At 37.7% G+C, this 11,878-nt stretch overlaps 1 protein-coding gene across 1 annotated transcript; it reads left to right on the top strand.

Annotated features, from left to right (window-relative positions):
• Positions 1-7,530: 7,530 nt before the first annotated feature.
• Positions 7,531-8,451, top strand: LOC121601685. Its single transcript, XM_041930498.1, has 2 exons — positions 7,531-8,108; positions 8,182-8,451. Exons 1-2 carry the CDS (start codon positions 7,650-7,652, stop codon positions 8,191-8,193), a joined length of 471 nt encoding a protein of 156 aa, XP_041786432.1. The 5' UTR covers positions 7,531-7,649; the 3' UTR covers positions 8,194-8,451.
• Positions 8,452-11,878: the final 3,427 nt, after the last annotated feature.

Here is an 11,878-nt window from a genome sequence, read left to right as displayed (position 1 = left end):
CGTGTACTGCTTCCGATGGATCCAGCACGCATTGGGGAGGACTTCTATCACTTACTTTAGCTAAAATGGCACTTACTTACGAAAAATTAAGAACATTATTATTTAAAAAAAAAAAACATACCGCACTTGATCAGCCAACAACACTGTTTACGTTTTTTTACACACAGAACCTAACTTCTACAGTGACAGTAGCCGCCGAGCACCAACACAACGAAAGCAGTCAGGCGAGACGTCAGACGATCTTAGGCGAGGGGTAGGAAGGAGATCGGTGGTGAGGGACGTGAAAGCTCAGCTCGACAGAATCGCTATAGGAGGAAGCGAGACAACTAGACTAGACTAGAGAAATTAGAGCGAGAGGTACCTCACCAACCATCGCATTGTTTGCCGGGAAGAAAGTGACGTTTGAAGAAACGACAAAGGCCGGTCAGTTCACAAATCTGGAGGACATAAACAGGCTACAGAAATTTTTAAGAGGCGATGCTCTTAGGGCAATCGAAGGTTTATTAGTAAACCGTGACAACGTTGAGCTAATTCTTAAACGTTTAGAAAAAATATTTAGCAATCCGGACCAAATATATTCAGCTCTACTAAGGGATCTGCTAAAAATAAGACACGTATCCATGGAGCACCCGTCGTCATTCATTGAATTTACCAATTCGTCGCAAAATATGGTCGACAACATGACCATTTTGCAGCACGAAGAATATTTAAATGACCAGAGGCTTCTAAAAGATTTGGCGTCCAAACTCCCCACAAACATTAAGAACAAGTAGATTTTGGACACCTTTAAAGCCAATCGCCCAGGCCAATCGAAAACTCTAAAGCAGCGGTCGGCAAAGTCCGCGAAAGGTTTTGACTGATTTTGAAAGATGGGAAGAAACTATTCGTATACAAATTACTAAATATCTTTTAGAATAGCATTTTATGCCAACGAACTCTTTCAACTTCAATTAAAGTACTATGGAATGGCACAAACATTAAGAACAAGTAGATTTTGGACACCTTTAAAGCCAATCGCCCAGGCCAATCGAAAACTCTAAAGCAGCGGTCGGCAAAGTCCGCGAAAGGTTTTGACTGATTTTGAAAGATGGGAAGAAACTATTCGTATACAAATTACTAAATATCTTTTAGAATAGCATTTTATGCCAACGAACTCTTTCAACTTCAATTAAAGTACTATGGAATGGCAGGCCTTGACCGACAACGGTTGTTGAGCCAAAAGAAGAAGAAGAAGACTGTTGGAAACTCGTGAGTGCCCAACAGTCTGTCAGGTCACAACGCTAGAGAAGAGAGTGAGAGGGAGGATAAAAACGATAAATTAGGAGATAAGGAGGAGGATTGGTCCGCTCCTAGCCTTTAGTTGAAATTCGACAATCGGTACATGTGGGCTAATTTTTTTATTTAACCTCATACCAGTAAATAAAGTGTTTTCTCTAAAAAAATCCACCGCGTTTTTCAACAAAGACTATGGAATGACGAGTCGTACGGTATGTTTGAACTCAAGATCAATATCCCCGTAACTTTTACGTGAAAAAATGCCTTTTTTCAATAGCTGTAGAAAAAAAAGGAGAGAATTTCTTTACATTTACATCCTTTGAAAGGTAATTATTCAAGCTTACTTGCACAAATTAATCTCAAACTTTGCGAGTTGCCTTTCGTCAGTTATCCCGAATTTTCACTATAATGGACGAAGGCATCCTAAGTTTTCTCGACAAATTTTTAGAGAAAAGCTTTTCCATCATGTTGGTCCAGAAGAAATCGATGGAACACATGTGACGGATGTTGTACCAGTTTGTGAACTAAGGTGTCAATATTTAAATTCTGCTAAAATTAACCTAAAATGAAAGCAGTGAGTTTTGGCGTCATTGTTTGCCGCTGCGAAGCCAGTGGACGCGATTTTTGCTTCCTGATATATACATATGTTCATGTTTCTCAAGAACTATTTCACTGTTTAGCGGGTTGTATCGATCTCCCGATCCAGATAACTCAGTAATGTAGCCACTTGTACTTCTGTCTTCATTTTTAGCTTCTTTTGGAACCTCAAAAAATAAACCTGGGCTCTCTTGCGATGCTTTGATTGTTGCCTAACAGTACCAAGATGTAGGTGACCAAAACGCAGACACGTTCTTATGCGACGACAGACTTGTGTACGCAGTTCATTTAAGACGCTACGAGGCGTCATTCGTTGATCGCGCAAGCTTCTATATTGGTTGGTTCACTTTTTTGGTCATCATGGTAAGAGTTCGACTGATAAAGGTGTCAAGGTGAGGGTACTGATAGAGGTTGTCTGTTGTCTCATGGGATACTACTATTCAAAGTGCAATTCACATTTTGTTAGAGCGGGTGAAGATAATCCCATGATAAACCTATGAATTGGTCAATTTGTTAATGCAACCGTTATGTAATTTTAACATTGTTTCAACACGACAATAAGACTTTCGGAATGAAGGAAATCGCAAACGAAATTTTATGTTGATGTGATATACTAAAGCCTGGTTACAATAAATTAATTTAAAGTTTTGCATGCGACCAGCATTTGATGGGAGATTATTAGACTTTCACCAACGCAAAACATGCAATACAAAATTTTAAATATTGTGAAACAGCTCCATACATTTTCACGCGATAATTATTTTATTTTGTTTTATTCGATTTTCTTAATTTGACACAAATCAGTTGGTTTCCCTTTAAAATTTTTTGGGGATATTTTCGATTGTATTTGAAAGCAAAAAAAAATATTTAAAAATCCCTGTTGTTTTAACGAGAAGGACGATTCCGCACTGATGCCGTTTACGAGTACAACAATTATCAAAGTGCTTTTTCATTAGGAATCAGTTATCAATTGATCTGACATGGCATTACTTATCCTGTTGGCACGATATCGACCTCGTGCGAGATCTGTCAGGCGAATGTTGACATATATCGAGCTATCTTGATAATAGCTCGAATAAGTCGCAATAAATCCTTCAGATGGCGCTATGACTTACAAACAAGGACGAAAATACGAGACAGCTAGATCTCCAACATTAGGGCCAATTAGGAGAAAGTTCATTTGCGGTCAACTTTAGCGAAAACAAGGTCAAGGAAATCAGCTGATCGAGTAGAGTGCCGCCATCGTAAAAGGGACAGTAGCAAATATACACTGAAAGAAGAAAGACAATTTTTTGAACTGTGCAGCGAAACCCCTATACGCGAGAGCCAGTTGCAAGAAAGTCGGCAAAGCTACCGAAAATAAACGGATTGTTACCAGGCGTAACAACATATCCATAAAGCATTTTTAAAATTACTGAGTCTAGTTTTCGATAAATTTTCGATAAATTAATTTTGAACCATACTTGGATGATGTAATTACAGAAAAACAACAATAATATCTAAAATGTTTCTAAAACATTAAAATGTAATAATTTAAGCGCAATAATAAAAAACCGCATTCACCTGGCCTGCGGCACTCGATCATTTACTAAAGTTGGGCCATTGCCTCAAAAGTTTGCCGACCGCTGGTCTATGGCGTCAAGTTAACCGACTATTTTTTTCTAGTTCAGTGGTCAGCAAACTTTGTGGCGAAAAGAGCCAAATTCTATGAAAATGCTGGTAGATTTCGATATGAAGAGCCAAATTTGAAAACCAAGCATACAATTGAGTTAACCACTGTCCTCATTTGGACCTTCCTTCCACAAATGACGTGCAAAGCCAAAACAATTCAATGTTTTGGTCACACCAGTGACAACTATGATCGACTGACTTTTCATGATAACTGAGTAACTTTTAATAGATTTTACTCATTATAGTAAAATTTATATCATCAATTAAAAATAATGATCTACAATTTATCTATAAATAAAGTTTCCTCAAAATAGCAAAGCACAGTGATAGTATTATGTTTATTTTATTTGAATAATATAGCTATAATTATAATTTACAACTATTGCTGACGGGACTGGAGCTATATCAAAAAGTTATTTAATTAAAAAAAAATCGTTTTAGCAGTCATACTGTTAATGCCATTTATTGTATTAGATAATTGAAAAAATACTTAATTTTTTTTATTAATGTTGTAATATGTTTTAGTTAAGATGGCTTCTAATGTCGCTACGTCCATCTCGATTTGAGATCATTTACAAGGAACGGAACAAAAGCAAAATGTCATTACTGCTACAACGAAATAGCATTTACGAAAGGGTCTACCTCCAACCTAAAGCGTCATATGAAAGCAAAACATACATCTATATCACTTGAAAGGCAACAACTCGCATCAACTACATCACCTTCTTCTCTTCTTTTTGGCTCAACAACCGTTGTCGGTCAAGGCCTGCCTGTACCACTTGGTTGGCTTTCAGTGACTTTTGGATTACCTCCCCATAGCAGGATAGTCAGTCCCACGTATGGCGGCACGGTCTAGTTTGGGCTTGAACCCATGACGGGCATGTTGTTAAGTCGTACGAGTTGACGACTGTACAATGAGACCGGCTACATCACCATCAACACAAAATAGTGAACCAGGTCCATCGTGCAGTTCGCGCCCTCCTAATTTAATTTCAAATTTTTTCAAACAACCCATGAATAGTGAAACAAAACGTAAATTAGATATGATGCTTTTAAAATTGATTTGCAAAGATTGTCTCCCATTTTCAATAGTAGAGAGCGAAGCATTCAAAACATTTGTTGGTTGTTTGAATCAAAATTATGATTTGCCTACCCGTAAGAATGTATCAAATACTCTATTACCCAGTATTTTCAACGAAGTATTGGTTGAAGTGCAAGGAGAAGTGAGAAATGCAACTTCTATAGCATTGACTACTGACGGTTGGACAAATGTAAATAATACAAGTTTTTTAGGTTTAACTGCACATTTTATAGATAATGATTACAAACTACGTTCGTGCCTTTTAGAATGTTCCGAGATATCACTATCACATAGTGGCCAAAATATAGCGACTTGGATCAAGGAAGTTATAATTAAATACGAAATTCAGGACAAAAAAGTTGGTATTGTAACCAGTGGCGGATTTTCCTATAAGCGGACTGAGCGGGCGCGGGGGGCCCCGGCCTAAAGGGGGCCCCGAGCTAAACCTCCACATGTTAGTTCACTTTTATGAGCGATTGATTTTTTATTATTTATGCACAAATGGACGGAAAACTAAATCATTCTCAAAGTAGTACATTCTTACAAGTAAGTGTGTGGAATGTGTTGATAACGTTTATAGCAATTAAAAGTTGTTACGAACTTTGGAGATAATTTTTGAAGGCCAAAACATATTTTACATACTTTTGCTCTCTTTCATATTAAAAACAATACATCATCTCCTGATCTACTGAAGGACGAAAAGACTAAAAATACGTGCAGGATAATCATTGTCGGACGCTTGAATTTCAGGCACATTTTATTTATCTGTGAAACAGGAAATCACACAAGTTTTGTTTAGTGGCTCATGTACATGAATGAGCAAACAAATGTATTGCAAACTCTGCTCTAAAAATACAAAAGTATAAGAAGTAAAATTCAGATTTTTTGTCAGGTTTTCCAGATATGCCATTATCTAGATATGCCTAGATCTGTACTGAAATTCGGAAAGTCTGGAGTTTTTATAACTACAGTTTATCATTTCATTGTTCATTGATTCATTTCAATATAAAAGACTCTTAGCTTAGTAAAACGACCTTATGCATTCTTGTGTTGAAAAACTACTACATATAATGAAATGCTTCTTTACACCAAACACTATTAACACTAGCATAGCTAGTATGTGAATATAGTTTTTATTTTTGCACTACCGGAAATAACGATGATGCACATCCTAAAAATATGCAAAATATGTTAGCTTGATTACACGAAGGCTATATATGCTATTTGTGCCGGTCTGGTGGTACAGTCGTCAAATCGTACGACGTAACAACATGCCCGTCATGGGTTCAAGTCCCGAATAGACCGTGCCTCCATACGTAGGACTGACTATCCTGCTACGTAATTAACTAACTGCCATAAAAAACGACAGAAGAAAATTAATCCCTAACGAAATCAGGATGACATGTTTGGTATTCGTAACAAGATATTACAAAAATGCGATATAATTTTCTGGACTTTTAAGGAAACCAAGGGCCCCAATTCTATCCCCCGCTTAGGGCCCCGAGATGGATAAATCCGCCTCTGATTGTAACCGATAATGCGGCCAACATGAAAAGCGCGGCTAGAGAATTAGAATGTAATCACGTTACATGTTTTGCCCATAGTTTACATTTAATTGTTAAAGATGCCATTAAAAAATCAATCATATCTACCGTTGATGAAGTTAAAAGGATAGTTATGTATTTTAAGAAGAGTCCAAAAGCCACTAATGAATTAGCTGATACCCAGTCAATATTTAATTTACCAAATTTAAAATTAAAGCAGGATGTTCCAACGCGATGGAATTCAACTTATGATATGCTAAACAGGTTTTATAAGAATAAAATAGCTATTGTTGCTTGTGCAGACAAATAAAACACCTTGGATCCTATTAAAATAGACTGGTCAATTTTAGAGCATTCATTGAACGCTTTAAAAATATTCGATGTTGCTACTAACATGGTTTCAGCAGAAAAAAATATTACTGTGTAGGCGAATGTGGATCATAAACGTCAACCTCATACATCAACTGTCAACCGAATAATGTTCAAACCTTGTACAAATGTAAAATCTTGGCAACCCGGCCGAGCTGTCAGAAAAAGAGAATAAAAAGGGGAATTCACGTTGTGTACGCAGTTGGAGAAGCACGTGTAATTCTGTGTCTTATGTCCTTCAGTCCTTAAGAATATTTTATATGACGTTGTTTACATCTCAGAAGTGGGATACGACAAATTATAGAGTGAAAATTAATAGCGTTGTCAAGCGTGTGTTGTTTAGCGTGTCGGTCAGAATGTTGACAAAAGACCAAATGCTGTGCGCCCTGGAATGCGCTAATGTTCCTGTGTCGCCGAATGCCACCATTGCGCAAATACGTAAGATGTACGAAACTACCTTCGAAAGCGTACAAAATATGAACAATCCATATGATGTTCCATCGGTTAGTGGAAAGCCTAAGGAAGAAACTGCACTTGCTCTACAAAGCGAGACACATGTTAGTGAGAACAATGCCACCACCATGACGCATGCTGAGAACGACGTAACCGCCATTTTGCGCAATGAACACAATACCGCTACGCATGATTCAACTATAGCTGGAAATCCGCAAAGCGACACACCCAATTTAAACGATGAGATTGAAATGCTAAAAAAAAAGCTTGAAATTCTTGAGCTCAAACAACGAATTACAGCCTTAGAAGCTCCAACCGTTCCTTTCCCGGGGCCACAACCACCGATATTCAATTTTGATGAAATTGTCGATAAATTTAGCGGTGACAATAATGATCACATCGAGCGTTGGTTCAAGGAACTGGAGCGTGCGTTTCTCCCATACAATATGGATAATACAATGAAGCTCCACTATACTCGTCGATTGCTCACTGGTACGGCTGCAAAATTTGCAAAATAACTAGATTTTACAGCCTATCATGAATTGAAAGATAGTTTGATAGAAACTTTCAGCGAAACCAAATCGCTTGAAAATGTATACAAGCAGCTCAGATCACGACAACTTGGAAGAAACGAGTCCATCACACGGTACGTTCTAGATATGCAAGCCTTAGCATGGGGAACTCCAGTACCAGAAGAAGATCTGGTAAATATCATCATCGATGGAATCAATGATCCTATCAACACAGCATCTATTCGATTCGCTGCTCGTTCTTTAACTGATTTGAAGCGACTATTGAAACGGTACGAGCAAATCCGCCCTCAACACATTGCAACACCATCATCATCAGGGACCATCCGCCAACCAAGTAATGTGTCAAAAACATCGGATAACCAGCAGGCACCCGCTGTAGTGAGATGCTACAACTGCTCTCAATTTGGACACTATCAGAATTCCTGCCCTATGCCACGTCGACCACCAGGATCGTGCTTTAAGTGTCATCAGGTTGGGCATGCTGCTCGAAACTGCCCAATTAAAATAATCATCCCATCGGCTGCCGCGCATTATAAAGATCAGGGTAATGAAGATCAGGGTACAACTTTAGACGAATTTGAACAGGTGAGTGTTGCCTTCCAAAATCAAAATGACCCGAGCAAAGTGTTGACATGCGTGCGTTCTCTCCTTGATACAGGAAGCCCAGTGAGCTTTATCGACTCTTCTATAGTTCCAAAAACTTTGGTTAAACCACCTCTGACATCAAGATATCAGGGTCTCGGAAACCAGATGCTTGTTGTCTGTGGAGAGGTGTCTTGCAAAATAAATCTGCGAAAGGATGAGGCAGTACATACATTTATCATCCTCCCTAGCGATAGTATTGCCTGGCCTATGATTATTGGTCGTGACCTATTAAAAAAATTCAATATCTTTCTGTATAAAAACAAATCAAAAATTAAACTTAATAAAGGACCTACCAATCTTAACAGAGAAACATGCATGTCATCATTGGCTCAGAGTATTCCATTGCCTCAAGACACATTAGATTTAGTACCATTCAAGTTAGAAAGACTATGCCCTGCAGAATATCACGACACCCAAAATGAGGCATTTGAGGAAATATGTGCGATTGATTTATCTGATGATGTTTCAGAACTCCATATAGGTAAACATTTAACTGGCCATGAAAATTCAGCTCTTTTATGTTCTATAAATCAAAATTATTTAAATTATCCATCTGAAAAAATTATTCCACCCGATCACAGCATGAAAATAAGTCTTACTCATGACACACCTTTGTTCACAAAACCCCGTCGACTATCATATGGAGAGCGAAATCAAGTACGTGAAATAGTTAATGACTTATTAGAAAAACAAATAATTCGTCCAAGTAATTCGCCGTATGCTTCGCCTCTAGTTTTGGTCAGAAAGAAGAGTGGGGAAATTCGCATGTGTATTGACTATAGGCCTCTCAATAAAATCACTGTTCGAGATAATTTTCCGCTGCCGTTAATAGAAACATGTTTGGAACATTTAAGTAATAAGCGAATTTTTACATTACTAGATTTAAAAAGTGGCTTTCATCAAGTCAAAATGCACGATGATTCGATTAAATATACCTCGTTTGTTACCCCTGATGGTCAATACGAGTATGTCAAAATGCCATTCGGATTAAAAAACGCTCCTTCTGAATTTCAACGATTTATCAATAACATATTACGTGAATTTATTGAGGCAGACAAATTAGTAGTTTATTTAGACGATATCATCATTGCTTCAGTTGACTTCAATTCTCATTTGAGCACTCTTAGTGCTGTCCTTACGAAAATACGCCAAAATGGGTTAGAGCTCCGTTTAGATAAATGTAGGTTTGGTCAACAAGAATTAGATTATCTGGGGTATAAAGCAAATTCTTGTGGGATACGTCCCAGTGACAGGCACATAGCGGTTATTAAAAATTATCCGATACCGACAAACACCAAACAGGTACGCAGATGTCTAGGACTTTTCTCATATTTCCGTCGTTTCGTCCCTTCATTTTCACACATAGCGAAACCATTAACTAATTTGTTACAAAATGAAAAGCGGTTTGATTTCGATTCTACGTGTAAAATGCATTCAAATCCTTACGAGAAAAACTCATTTTATCTCCCGTATTGGCGATATTTGATCCAAAACGTGAGACAGAACTGCACTGTGATGCCAGTTCTTCTGGTTTCGGTGCGGTTTTGTTACAAAAACAAGATGATGGCAGATTCCATCCCATAGCATATTTTTCTAAGAGCACAACCACGGATGAATCTAAGCTCCATAGTTATGAACTAGAAACATTGTCGATCATATATGCTTTGAAGCGCTTTCATGTTTATGTTCATGGAATACCCGTAAAAATTGTTACAGACTGTAACTCTCTCGTGGAAACCCTCAAAAACCGTAACACCTCAGCCAAAATTGCTCGATGGTCGCTTTTCCTTGAAAATTACGAATATTCCATTCAACATCGTGCGGGTTCCTCTATGAATCATGTTGACGCTTTAAGCAGATTGGAATCAAGTTGCGCTGTCAATGAAATTGATTTGGACTTTCAACTACAAGTAGCTCAGGCCCGAGATTCTGTCATTGAGGAAATAAAAAAAAACTTAGAGTTGGGGCCTGTTGCAGGTTTTACATTGCAGGACGGGTTAGTATATCGCGTATCACCTTCCAAGGGACTACAACTATACGTTCCACGTGAAATGTCAGAAAACATAATTCGTCATGTTCATGAAAAAATAGGTCATCTAGCTGTCGACAAGACTTATGACAAAATTGGTACACATTATTGGTTTCCGTATATGAAGTCAAAAGTTGAACATTTCATTCGAAATTGTTTAAAATGCATAATTTATTCGGCTCCTACTCGTATTAATAACAAAAACCTACATAGCATCCCAAAAGAACCAGTACCGTTCCATACACTTCATATAGACCATTTGGGTCCCTTACCTTCAATTAGATCACAAAAGAAATACATATTAGTAGTCATCGATGCCTTCACTAAATTTACGAAAATGTATGCAACTCGCTCAACAAATGCCCAAGAGGTCTGTAATATCCTCAACCAATACATGTCATACTATAGCCGCCCAAAGCGAATCATTACCGATCGTGCTACGTGTTTCACTTCTAACCAATTTGAAAATTTCCTCGAACATAATGGTATTCAACACATCTTAAATGCCACAAGTTCCCCCCAAGCTAATGGGCAGGTTGAAAGAGTCAATCGCGTTCTTCGTCCTATGCTTAGTAAGCTCTCGGACTTTCATGATCATAGCGATTGGAGTTCTCAATTACGATCAGCAGAATATGCTTTGAACAACACTAAACATGCGTCTACAAACTTTACTCCTTCTATTCTTCTTTTTGGCATCGAACAGCGAAGTTGCGAAGTGGATGAATTGGAGGAATTTCTGGATGAAAAGAATATTCTAAATGTAAATCGACCACTGATCGAGATCCGTCATAAAGCTTCAGAAAATATAAAACGATCACAGCAGATAAACGAAAATTACTTCAATAAAAATCATAAACCTGCTACCAAATTCCAAAAAGGTGATTTTGTAGTTATACGTAACGTTGACACTACCACGAACACTAACAAAAAACTGATTCCAAAATATAAAGGGCCATATGTCATTCATAAAGTTTTACCAAGCGATCGGTACGTTATCAGAGATATAGATGGTTGTCAGGTAACTCAAATGCCATACGATGGTGTGTTAGAAGCGAATAAACTAAAGAAATGGATAGAACCATGCTTGCGTGTTTAGGCTAATGATGATTAACGGCAACATTTACCTTAGATTAGTTTAAGAACTAGGCTAGGCTTAAATTGAGGGCAATTAAATGTTCAGGATGGCCGAGCTGTAGGCGAATGTGGATCATAAACGTCAACCTCATACATCAACTGTCAATCGAATAATGTCCAAACCTTGTACAAATGTAAAATCTTGGCAACCCGGCCGAGCTGTCAGAAAAAGAGAATAAAAAGGGGAATTCACGTTGTGTACGCAGTTGGAGAAGCACGTGTAATTCTGTGTCTTATGTCCTTCAGTCCTTAAGAATATTTTATATGACGTTGTTTACAACTGTTTCTCACGTAGGCCTACTAAGTAAGATGATAATACGCAAATTAAACGAAACTAATTATACTATTCCGGAAGTAGGCAATCTCGTGACACATCTTAAAGAAGGCGTAAAAAACGTTTGGAAATTTATTCCAATAATCAAATGATAGCAAAATCTATGTTATTGGATCCTAGGATAAAAAACAAGGTTTCCATGAATAATCCTTAAAATATCGTGAAACATACGAACTTATTATACAAGAGTTGATTCCGTTTCAAACTCCCTCA

Source organism: Anopheles merus, unplaced genomic scaffold (assembly GCF_017562075.2).
Source record: "Anopheles merus strain MAF unplaced genomic scaffold, AmerM5.1 LNR4000143, whole genome shotgun sequence".
Lineage (NCBI taxonomy): Eukaryota > Metazoa > Arthropoda > Insecta > Diptera > Culicidae > Anopheles > Anopheles merus.
The sequence above is the reverse complement of the archived record's forward strand: the minus strand, read 5'-3'. Positions and strand labels throughout refer to the sequence as shown.

Excerpts from the sequence above, each read along its gene's own strand:
- LOC121601685 (XM_041930498.1), top strand. The coding sequence starts at position 7,650 with ATGCAAGCCTTAGCATGGGGAACTCCAGTACCAGAAGAAGATCTGGTA.